Source organism: Osmerus mordax, chromosome 21 (assembly GCF_038355195.1).
Source record: "Osmerus mordax isolate fOsmMor3 chromosome 21, fOsmMor3.pri, whole genome shotgun sequence".
NCBI classification, from domain to species: Eukaryota; Metazoa; Chordata; class Actinopteri; order Osmeriformes; family Osmeridae; genus Osmerus; species Osmerus mordax.
The window spans coordinates 12,635,869-12,649,331 of record NC_090070.1 but is presented as its reverse complement, the minus strand read 5'-3'; the positions used below and the strand labels follow the sequence as shown (position 1 = coordinate 12,649,331).

Genomic DNA, 13,463 nt, shown 5'->3' with positions numbered 1-13,463 from the left:
ATGACGACCACGTGAGCCCTCTGCTTCAGGCCGTCCATCAGGGTCAGCAGCTGGGACACGATACGCCTCTCCACCTCCCCGTGGGTCTACACACACACACTCTTTTTAGTGTCAGATGGCCGAGCGATTAGGTAATCGGGCTATTAATCAGAAGGTTGCCGGTTCGATTCCCGGCCGTACTGTAAGTCATTCTGGATAAGAGTGTCTGCTAAATGACTACATGTTTCTTCTTCCTCTCCTCCCCCTCCGCCTCTCCTCCCCCCCCTCCTCCCCCCCCTCTTCCCCTCCCTCCTCCTCCACCCCCCCCTCTCCTCCCTCCTCCTCCCTCCCTCCTCCTCCTCCTCCCCCTCCTCACCTTCTCTCTCTTGGGAGCGATGGCGTCCAGCTCGTCGATGAAGATGATGGCGGGGGCGTTCTTCTCTGCCTCCTCGAAGGCCTTCCTCAGGTTGCTCTCCGACTCCCCGGCCAGCTTGCTCATGATCTCAGGACCTGGGGACCGCATTCAGCGTGACACACAGGAAACACATCCGTAACAGCTCCAAGCTCAGGGACTGTATAAGGCGTGACACACAGAAAAACAGGTTCTGCGACGGTACTCAGACAGGAACAGGAAACGCATCACTACCGTTGATGAGGAAGAAGAAAGCGCCGGTCTCGTTGGCGACGGCTCGGGCTACCAGGGTCTTCCCTGTTCCTGGGGGGCCGTACAGCAGAATACCCCTGGGAGGCTGGACACACACACACACACACACACTCACACACACGGACACACACGGACACACACACTCACACACACGGACACACAGAGACACACGCAGACGATTGGGTATTTACACAACAAATACACACACGGAAAAGCCTGATGTTCACAGATGCATGTGTGTATTCACGTGTGTGTGTATACTGTGTGTGCGTGTATACTGTGTGTGTGTACTGTGTGTGTGTGTGTACTGTGTGTGTGTGTGTACTGTGTGTTTGTGTACCTTGACTCCGATGGCCTTGAAGAGGCCGGGGTGTCTGAGCGGCAGCTCCACCATCTCCTTGATCTGAGCCAGCTGCTTACGACACCCGCCGATGTCATCGTACCCCACGTCATTCAAGCTCTCCTCCTCGTCCTATCAGAGCACAGCACCGATGACTCCAGGCCAACCGTCTGTGAGCCAGCCTTAAAGCCCGCCTTGCTCGCCCCTGCTCCTCAGGGATGTCACTCACAAACCTCTCTCTTGATTGGATCTCCCTCGCAGTGGATGACGGTATCCGGGGCAACGATGCAGTGGGGGGCGGGGTCTGTCTCCACCACCTTGAACTCCACAGCCCGCATGGCCCCCCTCACAAGGAAGATGTCACCTGGCAACACAGTAGTGATGTCATCGTCACGGGACGTCAACACGTTCGGGGGGGGGGGGGGGGGGGATGATGTCATCGCAAATCAGAGGATATCAGAGGAGGCTCGTGTGAGATCTCCAGCATGAGATGGGAAGACAGAAGACAGGAGGGAGGGAGGAGGGGAGGAGAGAGGGAGGGATGATGTGTCCCAGGTGCGGGCTACCTTTGTGGACGGGCCGGTAGGCCTCCAGGAAGTAGGGCTTGAGGTAGACCTCAAACAGGTTTCCTGTCAGCCCCTCGATGGTGTCGTCCACGGGGAGAACGTGGACCCTCATGCCGTACTTCACATCAGGACAGGCGTGGATGCTGACACACACACACATACACACACACATAACCACATACACACATACACACACACACACACACACACACACATACACACACACACACACACATACACACATACACACACACACATACACACATACACACATGTACAAACACACACACACACACACACTCACACACATACACACATACACACATGTACAAACACACACACACACACACACACTCACACACATGTACACACATACACACACACATGTACAAACACACACACACACACACTCACACACATACACACACACACACACACACGTACAAACACACACACACACATACACACACACACACACACAAACACACACACACACACACACACGTACAAACACACAAGTTAGCGTTGTGACCACTGCCCCTGGTACCAGCAGAGACAGGGGCCCCAAATTAGGCGCCAGCTGCAAGTAAGGTCCCTCTCTCACACACACACACACTGTATGTACACACACACACACACACACACTCAGCCAGGAGCGGCCCCCACCTGACGACGTCGCCCAGGCGGACGCGCAGGTTGTTGCGCGTCACCCGGTTGATGCGGATGCGAGCGTCGCTGCAGGAGTCGTCCGTAAGCACGATGCAGACCGTCTCCCTCCTCTTCTTCCCCCGCAGCACCACCGTGTCCCCGCGGAACAGCAGCAGCTCCTCCGTCTTGCCCTGAGCACACACACACACACACACACACACCACACACACACACACACACGCACACACACGCACGCACACACACACACACACGCACACACACACACACCACACACACACACACACATACGCACACACGCACACACGCATGCACGCACACAGGCACGCACACAGGCACACACGCATGCACGCACACACACACGCACACACACACACACATACTCACACACGCACGCACACACATACTCACACACATACTCACACACGCACACACGCACGCACACATGCACACACGCACACACACACATACTCACGCACACACACACACATACTCACACACATATATATATATATGTACTGTGTACATACAGTATAAACACACACAAACTTGAGACTGGTAAATGCTCACACACGAGAGCCTGTTACAACACACACACAGACAGAAACACACACACACAGACCTGGGACATGCTAACGATGCTGTTGTCCTCATTGACGGCCTCTTCCACGATCAGTCTGTTGGGTCGGTGTTTCTGCTTCAGGATCGCAGTGGAGAAATCCTCTCCCTTTGGACTGGAGCAGAGAGGAGTCACACACACGGTCACACACACACTAATATACACACACTAACAGTGTCAGACACACGGTCTCACACACACACTAATATACACACACTAAGAGTGTCAGACACACAAACTCATACTGATACACATATATGCGCACACACACATAGTCCCAAATAGACACAACGTTGCACACACACACCTCTGACCCAGCTCCCCTTTCCCCATGTGACTGACCTGAATATAGACCAGATTGAAACCATACACAAAAACACACGCACACACATAGAGATAAACACATACAGTGAATTGTCACTCAAAACAGACACACATGTATGCACAGACACACGTACACACACACCCACGCAGACACACACACCCACGCAGACACACACACCCACGCAGACACACACACCCACGCAGACACACACACCCACGCAGACACACACACACATGCAGACACACACACCCACGCAGACACACACACACACGCAGACACACCCACGCAGACACACACACCCACGCAGACACACACACCCACGCAGACACACACACCCACGCAGACACACACACACATGCAGACACACACACCCACGCAGACACACACACACACGCAGACACACCCACGCAGACACACACACACACGCAGACACACACACACACGCAGACACACACACATACTCAGAGGCCCCCGAGGTAGGCATGTCAAGCTCAGATCGATCCACAAGAGGAGAGTCCTGGTTCTGCTGCTGGTTGTGTTCTGGTCCTGGTTGTGTTCTGGTCCTGGTTGTGTTCCTGGTCCTGGTTGTGTTCTGGTCCTGGTTGTGTTCCTGGTCTGGAGGGTTGCAGCTCTCTCTGTGAGCGCTGGGCTCTGTGTCTGTTTGCCTCACCCTTCCCCACCTGTCCCTTATCCTCAAACACACACACACACACTTACCCACACCTCCCCTGACATTAGACACATGGTCTGGAAGTGTCCCAGTAGTCATGTGACATCCCCGACACACCCCCCCCATCAGTCTGATACTACAAACCACAATAGTAGGATTCTCTCTTTTCTTTTGATTGGATTATTTCACGAGTGTCATTTATGGTTAAAACAATTATATCTCCCTCTCCTCTCTCTCTCCCCTCCCCTCCCCTCCCCTCCCCTTCCCTTCCCTTCCCTCCCTCCCTCCCTCCCTCCCTCCCTCCCTCCCTCCTCTCTCTCAACTCTTACTGAGGTTGGGGTTAGACACACACAACCGATAGTCACTGTATTGCTAATGAGGTCATTAAAATGTTTTTCATTTCACAATTTTATTCCAAAAACAAAAAAAAACAGAAACCATTTCATTCTTAAGAAAGAAATGCACGAGACCACAAGAAATAACATGGATACAACGGTTCAGAGACCAAGAGGAATGGAGGTGCACTGGGGACACTACAATTCCCACAATGCAACACTGTAATCAGTGGAAAGGAACTACATCGAGGTACAACAACATCCAATGGTGGTGGTGAGACAACATCCAATCACGACGCAGGAGGTGGTGTGTGAGTGCATGCTTGCGTGTGTATGTGTGTATATGTGTGCGTGTCACCACCTTAACACTTTGGTCTCCGAGTCTGGCACGTTTGTACACAGTTAGAAAATGCTGGTGGAGAGGTATTGATTGATTGAGAGATCGATTGATTAAGATAATTTTATTTATTTTTTTACCCTTCTTTAAGATCCTGATGCTTGAAAAGTGCTGAGCATATCCGGCCCACACCAGACTGGGGTTAAACACCAGACAAATCCAGGTTAGCAACCGTCCATCCAAACACCCATCCACACCCATCTCCGGTCTCCATGAGGGCCGAACAAGATCCGGTTTCCATGGTTCCCATCCGGTTCCAGACAACAACCGCCCCGTGTGACAGTCTGACAGACCGCAGAGTCGACACAGGAAGGTCTTTCACCTACGTCTCCGTGGTTACGTCCGCAGTACACAGTCTCCAGACCCCGGCATGTCCCAGAGCCAGCACGCCCACAGCGTGAGGGGCCCTCAGAAGGAGTGGTCACCACAGGATGACAGCTTAAGCGTAAGTCATGTTTGTTTTTGCTTTGTCACAGTAAGTTAATCATCCAGCCCTTGAAAATAGGAGAAGAGGAACGTTTGGTTTTCTCCTGGTCCTCCCCTAGTCCAGCCCTAGGTCCCTCCTCATGTCCTCTATGCCCCTCCCCTGACACTCTAGGCCCCTCCCCTCGCCCTCTAGGCCCCTCCCCTCCCCTCCCCCTCTAGGCCTCTCCCCTCGCCCTCTAGGCCCCTCCCCTCACCCTCTAGGCCTCTCCCCTCCCCCTCTAGGCCCCTCCCCTCCCCCTCTAGGCCCCTCCCCTCACCCTCTAGGCCCCTCCCCTCACCCTCTAGGGAATCATGCTGAAGAGGGTCCTCCTCCTCCTTGAACTTAGTTTATTCTCACTGAATTGGTCCAATCAAGTTATATAGTTCCTGTGTGTGTGCCTGTCTGTATCTGTGTGCATGTGTGTGTATGTCTGCGTGTGTGTCTGTGCGTGTGAGTGTGTGCGAGTGTCTGTGCGTGTGTGTGAGTGTCTGTGCGTGTGTGTGAGTGTCTGTGTGTGTGTGTGCGCGTGTGTCTGTGCGTGTGTCTGTGCGTGTGTCTGTGCGGTGTGTGTGTCTGCGTGTGTGCGTGTGTGCCTGTGTGTGTGCGTGTGTGTGGTCAGCAGTCCTCGTCCTCCTCAAAGTGGGCTCTCTGCAGAACCTTGACATGTCGCTCATAGATTTTGAGGGCGGGGCCAAGCCTGATTGACAGGCCGGTCAGCACGTCATTGCGCTGCATTAGGAGGAGGGACTTCCCATCTATTTCCTGGTAGAGAGAGAGAGAGGTTAAAACAGAGTGTGCGTGTCTAGGTGTGTGTGGGCAAGCGTGTGTCTGTATGTACGAGTGTGTGTGTGTGTGTCTGTGTGTACGAGTGTGTGTGTGTGTGTGTGTACGAGTGTGTGTGTGTGTGTCTGTGTGTACGAATGTGTGTCTGTATGTACGAGTGTGTGTGTGTGTGTACGAGTGTGTGTGTGGCAGCGTTCAGGACTGTGTGTTACCTGTGTCCGGAAAGCCAAGGCCTGCTCTGGGAAGCCTGCCTCTGTGAAGTACCTCACCACGTCTGACACCGTCCAGAGCACCAGGCTCCCTCGAACCCCCTCCGCCTTCACACTGCTGGGGAGGGGGGGGTACCGGGGGAGGGAGGGGTAGGGGGAGATGAGAGAGTGTGAGATTCCTCCTCCCCTGTAAGCCTCCTCTCTACCTCTCTCCCGCCTCCCTCTAACTTTCCCTTCACCCTCTCCCTCCCTCTCCCCTCTCCTCCTGTACTCACACATCTCCGTTCATCCTGCGCTCCTCTGGCAGGGCTGAGTCTCTGGGGGAGGCTGTGGGTGTGAGCAGGCAAGAGGACACGCCCACCTCCATCTTACAACCTGGGGGGGCGGGGGGACGTTAGTGACACACACACACACAGACAGACACACAAACAGACATAGACACATGTACACAGACATAAGACAAACACACAGGAAAGCAGAACTTACTGTTAAGATCAGAGGAAGTATGACTCCCTCCCTCGGACTGCTCTCCCATGTGATCCAGGAGGGGGGGAGGGAGAGAGAGAGAGAGAGGGGGAGGGAGGGGGGAAGGGAGAGAGCGAGTGGGAGGGAGGGGGGGAGTCAGAGAGAGAGGGGGAGGGAGGGGGGGGGGAGGGACAGAGAGGGAGGAACCAAGAAAGTAAGAGAGAGAATTTAGATGTGAATTTAAGGAGAAGTCACAGTTTCAACAGTTACAAGTTGGATATTTATACGGTGGTGGTGTGAGGGACGGAGCCCTATTACGTTATTAACATCATACTGTGTCAATATATACGATTATACATACAGAGTTTATATCCTGAGTGAAAGTATGTAAATCATCATGTGATGCGAGGATCACTCTACCTGTCCATCTGATTGGATCTGGTCTGGAGTGACAGCGCTCTCCTCCACTCGTACGCCCTCACACCCTGGGGCCACGCCCCGCTGGACAGAGGGACACACAGCCCGGGATGGAGATCCCGCCTCTGACTCCCCTGAAGGAGAGAAGGAGGAGAGAAGGAGAGAAGAGAGGAGGAGAAGAGAGGAGTTGGGGAGGAGGAGAGAAGAGAGGAGGAGAAGAGAGGAGGGGAGGAGGAGGAGAGAGGAGGAGAAGAGAGGAGGGAAGGAGGAGGAGAGAAAAGAGGAGGAGAAGAGAGGAGGGGAGGAGGAGGAGAGAAGAGAGGAGGAGAAGAGAGGAGGAGAGAAGAGAGGAGGCGAAGAGAGGAGGAGAAGAGAGGAGGAGGAGAGAAGAGAGGAGGAGAAGAGAGGAGGGGAGGAGAGAAGAGAGGAGGAGAAGAGAGAAGGGGAGGAGGAGAGAAGAGAAGAGGAGAAGAGAGGAGGGGAGGAAAAGAGCGAAGATAAGGGGTGAGAAAACGAGAGACAAGAGTCTCCAAAACATACACACGTTTGTACACACACACACACCTTTGCTGCAGGGCTGCACAGTTGCTTCCGGTTTCATGGCGAGGTTAGGCACGGGAGTCAACGCCTCGCTGCCTTCTGTGATGTCGTCGGGGCGACCAGGTTCCGTCTCCATGGCGACGGGGGGGTCATCCTCATCCCCTGACCTCTGGGGGTTGCTTAGCCCCGCCCCCTCTTCATCCTGCTTTGCCTCCTCTTCCTCCTCCTCCCTCTTCAACTCCTCCTGCAGATGGAGTGGAGGAAGAGAGGGGGCAGACGAGAGAAAGAGAAAGAGAGAGAGAGAGTTGTTTTCACTAAAACACACACTTGCACTTTAAGTACATTTACATTAAGTCATTTAGCAGACGCTCTTATCCAGAGCGACTTACAGTGAGTACAGGGACATTCCCCCGAGGCAAGTAGGGTGAAGTGCCTTGCCCAAGGACACAACGTCATTTTGCACAGCCGGGAATCGAACTGGCAACCTTCTGATTACTAGCCCGACTCCCTCACCGCTCAGCCATCTGACTGTTCCCCATAAGGTGGGTATATTGCTTGTCTTCTCATCTTTATTATGCTTGTATGTTGAGTAATAAAAGTGCGTTAGTAAAATGCATTATTATTTACTCCACCCAAAGTGCTACAGTCAAACGTCACAGTGCAAAAAACTAAGGGAACACTAGATCATACAATAAGATGCAAGTGAACAAAATAAAAGCCGTTATATCAGCTCACAGAAAAACAACAATTGTGAGGGGGGAGTAAAACGAGGTTTCACAGTGACATGAAAAAGGTAAGACCTGAATTTTTTTTTTTTAAGAAGTTTCTTAAAACGGTTGCGCCTAAGGTAAGGCCCACCTACTGAGCACTACAGCTGACCCTCACGCTAACCCTCACCCTAAGGTAAGGCCCACCTACTGAGCACTACAGCTGACCCTCACGCTAACCCTCACCCTAAGGTAAGGCCCACCTACTGAGCACTACAGCTGACCCTCACGCTAACCCTCACCCTAAGGTAAGGCCCACCTACTGAGCACTACAGCTGACCCTCACGCTAACCCTCACCCTAAGGTAAGGCCCACCTACTGAGCACTACAGCTGACCCTCACGCTAACCCTCACCCTAAGGTAAGGCCCACCTACTGAGCACTACAGCTGACCCTCACGCTAACCCTCACCCTAAGGTAAGGCCCACCTACTGAGCACTACAGCTGACCCTCACGCTAACCCTCACCCTAAGGTAAGGCCCACCTACTGAGCACTACAGCTGACCCTCACGCTAACCCTCACCCTAAGATAAGGCCAACCTACTGAGCACTACAGCTGACCCTCACGCTAACCCTCACCCTAAGGTAAGGCCAACCTACTGAGCACTACAGCTGACCCTCACGCTAACCCTCACCCTAAGGTAAGGCCCACCTACTGAGCACTACAGCTGACCCTCACGCTAACCCTCACCCTAAGGTAAGGCCCACCTACTGAGCACTACAGCTGACCCTCACCCTAACCCTCACCCTAAGGTAAGGCCAACCTACTGAGCACTACAGCTGACCCTCACGCTAACCCTCACCCTAAGGTAAGGCCCACCTACTGAGCACTACAGCTGACCCTCACCCTAACCCTCACCCTAAGGTAAGGCCCACCTACTGAGCACTACAGCTGACCCTCACCCTAACCCTCACCCTAAGGTAAGGCCAACCTACTGAGCACTACAGCTGACCCTCACGCTAACCCTCACCCTAAGGTAAGGCCCACCTACTGAGCACTACAGCTGACCCTCACGCTAACCCTCACCCTAAGGTAAGGCCCACCTACTGAGCACTACAGCTGACCCTCACCCTAACCCTCACCCTAAGGTAAGGCTGAGCAGACAGTTGGAGAATCTGTCACCCCGGTCTCTAGCTAACAACGGGCTGGATGCTGTGTTCTGTGAAGAATATGAACATTGTATATGTTATTTACACATAACATTGTCCTATGGTCATACATACTGTATATAACATTGTCTGTGTTGCTTGAGAGTTACCAAAGTCCGAAACCTGAGTCATTTTGTGTGTTAACATACTTGGCCAATAATTCCGATTTAATCTTAATCTTTGCCTACATAAAGAGAGCGAGTCAGAGAGAGAAATGCGGCTTATTAAGCACTTTCAGTTGTGCAAGACTGACCTCACTACTACAGGATCTTCACAAACGGTGCTGCCACAATTATTGAATTTAAACGACTGGCAGTTTCGCTGTGCCTTCACCTCCGGTGACCGGAGTATCGCACCAGTCTACAGACAAACGCGCTTCAACTGAGCACAGGCACGAGCCCACGGCTCGCCCCCGTTTTCCGTTCTTTAGCGCGTACATAAGTTACACAGACGCCGCCTCTTGAGGGACGTGAGAGGCACGAACTTTCAACACCTGAAAGACAACAGAATAATAATCACCTCCATGTGTCTACTTGTACGATGGGGTTGATAAAAAAACGCTCCTTTCTCTTGGCGCGCTCCACTGTGCGTGCTTCGGCGGTGCTCGTGGCTCGAAGCCTTGATGCCCGCACCTTTGTGTAGGAAGCCGTGCAACACAGACAGTTGTCGAGGACAAACGGTGGGAAGGGGGAGGGGGGTGTTGGAAACCCAATCATCCTTGTTACTGCAGACGTTATTAAACACACACGATCGGCGACGAGTATCCTTTGATCAGCCTAATCTATTGCAGGGATCTGAAACGAGACGCTTTGTGTTCGATATCAATCAATAACCTAAACACGAGACAAACACAGGGATAAAGAGAGGCGCGCGGTCCTGGTGTCTGCGTGTTTCAATACATGATCATTAATTCATAAGCGGCCAGGGTGTAGCGCCGCTGTATAACGGGACGTGTTGGAAATATTAAGTTACCTTTTTCACGACGTGTTTCTCCTGCAGTGCGCTCTTCAGAAGTCTGGCGGCGGGCGCCTTGGCTACAGTTTCCTTTTCCGCCCCCCTTGACGGGAGAGTGATGTTCCCGCAGCGAGTCCTGTGGAGCCGGCCCCTCGACACCTCCTTCTCCAGAACCACTTTGACTTTGCTACGGGTCAGCTTCTCCTCCGAGAGCCGCTCCTGTCCGCTCAGGTATCCCAGAATCTCCTTCAGGCCGAGCGGCTTGTGTCCCCTGGTCGTTGCTGTGCCCCGGTTCCTCTCGGCCAGGCTACGGACTGAGGCCACGAGTCTGTCGCCCAGATCCGAGTTGTCCTGGTCCCCCTTCGCCCCCCCGCCCGCCTGGAGTTTAGTCTTGTGCGCAGCCGGTTGTTGCTGTCGGATGAGAATGCTGTTGGAACCGGCGCTTTCGGGGCAACTTTGCTTTTCTCCGTCGGCTCCGCTGCTGCTGCTGGTCAGTTTACCCCCGCAGGAGCCTGGCTCTACTCCTCCCCGGGCCGCCTTGGTTTTGCTCGAGGCGTCGTGAACGACGGGAGTGTTTATTTCGTGTCCGTGCGACGGGATGCCGCTGCCTGTCTGTCCTAATCTCTTGTCTCTCGTCGCACTTGCTTTTTCCTCACAGCCGCTCCCGGCAGCGCAGCCCGTTGCGCCACAACCGAGACAGCCGTTTCCGCTAGTCGAAGGGGCTGTCTTTTGTTCGTCCTCGGGCATGATCACCGTGGTTTGGGTCCGGGGGTCAGGGGACGGGCTCGGTTCAGAGTCCTCCTTGTCTACGCTATCATCCTCCTCCGGGTCGGAGAAACTGTGCGCGCTGTCTCCGTTGTTGCTCATGGCATGTTTGCCTCGCTCCCTCGTTGTCTCCGCGCCGCCACCGGGCGTAAACTCGTTCTTCTTTCTACTCTTCCTCTGGACTTTCGCCGCGTTCCGGTAGGAAATGGATCCTTTGTAGCTAACTTTGAGAACGGTCTGCTCCTGGATCAGTTTTTCTAGTTCTGCTCTGGTCCGGTCTGGGTCCGACCCGTGTCTTCTCCGAACCATTCGACAAATCCTCTCGAGGTCCGGTCGTGCTTTTCTCGAGCGCAGAGAATCGATGGTCTCCAGGATCCAGTCTCGGTACTTAGGTTCGGACATGGCCGTCGAGCGGTTCCGTTGGGTTTGGTCGAGTGCGTCTTTTTCTCTTGTTTCTGAAGTGAGTGACGCTGAATCGCTCCGACCCAGAGCGAGCCCGGCTGGAGAATGGGAACGGAAGCCTTGCTATACGCCTGCGTTTGCCACATTGTGCGCTTAAGGTGGACTGACGAAGATGGCGCCCCTACGCTTCCACTGTGACTACAACACGGACGCAGAAAACATTTAAGGTGGAATTGCAATTGTTCGGAGCATATTCCGCGGTCTTTGTCCCAAGATCACAAGTTCCCTGTGTAGAAAAATAACAATTTGTTCATTGAAAACTTAACTGATTCACAACATTTGTAATAGATAGTCTTTTTTATGTGAATTGGCGCATTTTCTTTTGTGGTTCATGATTATGTAGCCCACTAATGGCTACAACAGATGGTTTGATGACGGCGCGTGGCAATCAGAGATCTCGACCCCGTGGTTAACTTGTCTTTCAGATTTGTTGACGCATTTGTCCGGCTCAATCAAAATCTGTTTGAATGTATAAATGAATGTGCTATATTCATATCATTGCGTCTATTTATATTCCTCACTGTTCCCGATGTATTTCACCAGCCAGTTTACAGGTACCACTTAAGCACGGGAAATAAACTAAAAAACGTTGTAACTTTAACAAGTAAAACTTTATTGGAATGATACTCATGTTGCAAAATATTACACTGAGTGTTTTGTTGTTGTTTATTTTCTTCTGTCTTTGAATATAGTGTCCGTCAACGCTTCTCTTTGCTGTGCCCCAGGTGGAGGTTATCATAGTTAAAGACGGGTTCTTGTTTCCTTAAAAAGTGCGACAGTATGAACCAGCATCGTGCCCCATATGAGAGGAAGTACGGTCGTTGCAAAACACATTTAAGAGAATAAAACGGTAACTTCAAACATCTGTACATGGTAGCACGTGACATGGAAATACAGGAATGGGCCTCTTCGTTTACACGAGTGTTCCACAGTATAATATAATAAAAACACTATCTGTAATCATATCAATTAAAAAGATTCAAAAATGATTAAAATAGGAATGTGGTCTTCACAAGTGTGTTTGAGGGTGGTGGCCTTGGCCTCATGTAAAGTGAAGCAGTCTATTTCCCTGTTTGTCTGCCTGCCTGCCTGCCTGCCTGCCTGCCTGCCTGTCTGCCTGTCTGTCTGTCTGTCTGTCTGTCTGCCTGTCTGGAAGGAAGGCCAGTGTTCTACATTTAGTCATTTAACAGACGCTCTTATCCAGAGCGACTTACAGTAAGTACAGGGACATTCTCCCTGAGGCAAGTAGGGTGAAGTGCCTTGCCCAAGGATACAACGTCATTTGGCACGGCCAGGAATCGAACTGGCAACCTTCAGATTACTAGCTTGATTCTCTAACCGCTCAGCCACCTGACTGTTCTAGATAACTTTTGATCAAAGTGTGCGTTCGAAACCCAGCCTCCACCATGAAGGACACCTTGGAATGAGTCACGCTGAATACTACACCCAGGAGTGGTGTGTGTGTGTGTGTGTGTGTGTGTGTGTGTGTGTGTGTGTGTGGGGAGTCCATTCCAGAGTGGTAAGACTACACGGGCTAGTTATGTCTATTGGCATCATGTGGTGACAGCTCAGATAATTCCCTTGTTAGCTTTGTGTGTGTGTGTGTATAGCTAAGGCTAACAACTAGGAGACGGCTGGTCACATGTCCCTGCTACTCAGACGCACAGAGAAAAGACGAGAATAAATAAGAACCACCACAAAGAGGGAGTCAGAAAGAAAAACAATCAATGTAACAGAAAAGGCAACCCTGCTGGTTATATCTGCTCCCTCACTTCTCCCTCCCTCGCTTTCTCTCTCTCCACCTCCCTCTGTTTCTCCACCTCCCTCCTCCACCTCCCTCTACTTCCCTTCTCTTCCCCTCATCCCTGTAGCTGGTGCTTGTGATTGAGCAGGAGACAGTGCTCCTCTTTACCTTTTCCATCATTC

At 52.3% G+C, this 13,463-nt stretch overlaps 1 protein-coding gene and 1 pseudogene across 2 annotated transcripts; both read right to left on the bottom strand.

Annotated features, from left to right (window-relative positions):
- Nucleotides 1-3,817, bottom strand: part of LOC136965340 (transitional endoplasmic reticulum ATPase-like) — an 8,335-nt pseudogene extending 4,518 nt beyond the window's left edge.
- Nucleotides 3,818-5,596: 1,779 nt separating this feature from the next.
- Nucleotides 5,597-11,514, bottom strand: samd1b (sterile alpha motif domain containing 1b). 2 transcript variants are annotated; one of them, XM_067258996.1, is made up of 7 exons: nucleotides 10,329-11,514; nucleotides 7,466-7,685; nucleotides 6,905-7,035; nucleotides 6,506-6,542; nucleotides 6,295-6,394; nucleotides 6,023-6,137; nucleotides 5,597-5,789 (listed from the first exon to the last, which is right to left on the bottom strand). In XM_067258996.1, the coding sequence occupies exons 1-7, from the start codon at nucleotides 11,475-11,477 to the stop codon at nucleotides 5,643-5,645; spliced, it is 1,899 nt and encodes a 632-aa protein (XP_067115097.1). In that variant the 5' UTR covers nucleotides 11,478-11,514; the 3' UTR covers nucleotides 5,597-5,642. The 2 variants fall into 2 exon arrangements, with proteins under 2 accessions (XP_067115097.1, XP_067115099.1); XM_067258998.1 differs by having other exon boundaries at nucleotides 6,023-6,134.
- Between the last annotated feature and the right edge of the window lie 1,949 nt (nucleotides 11,515-13,463).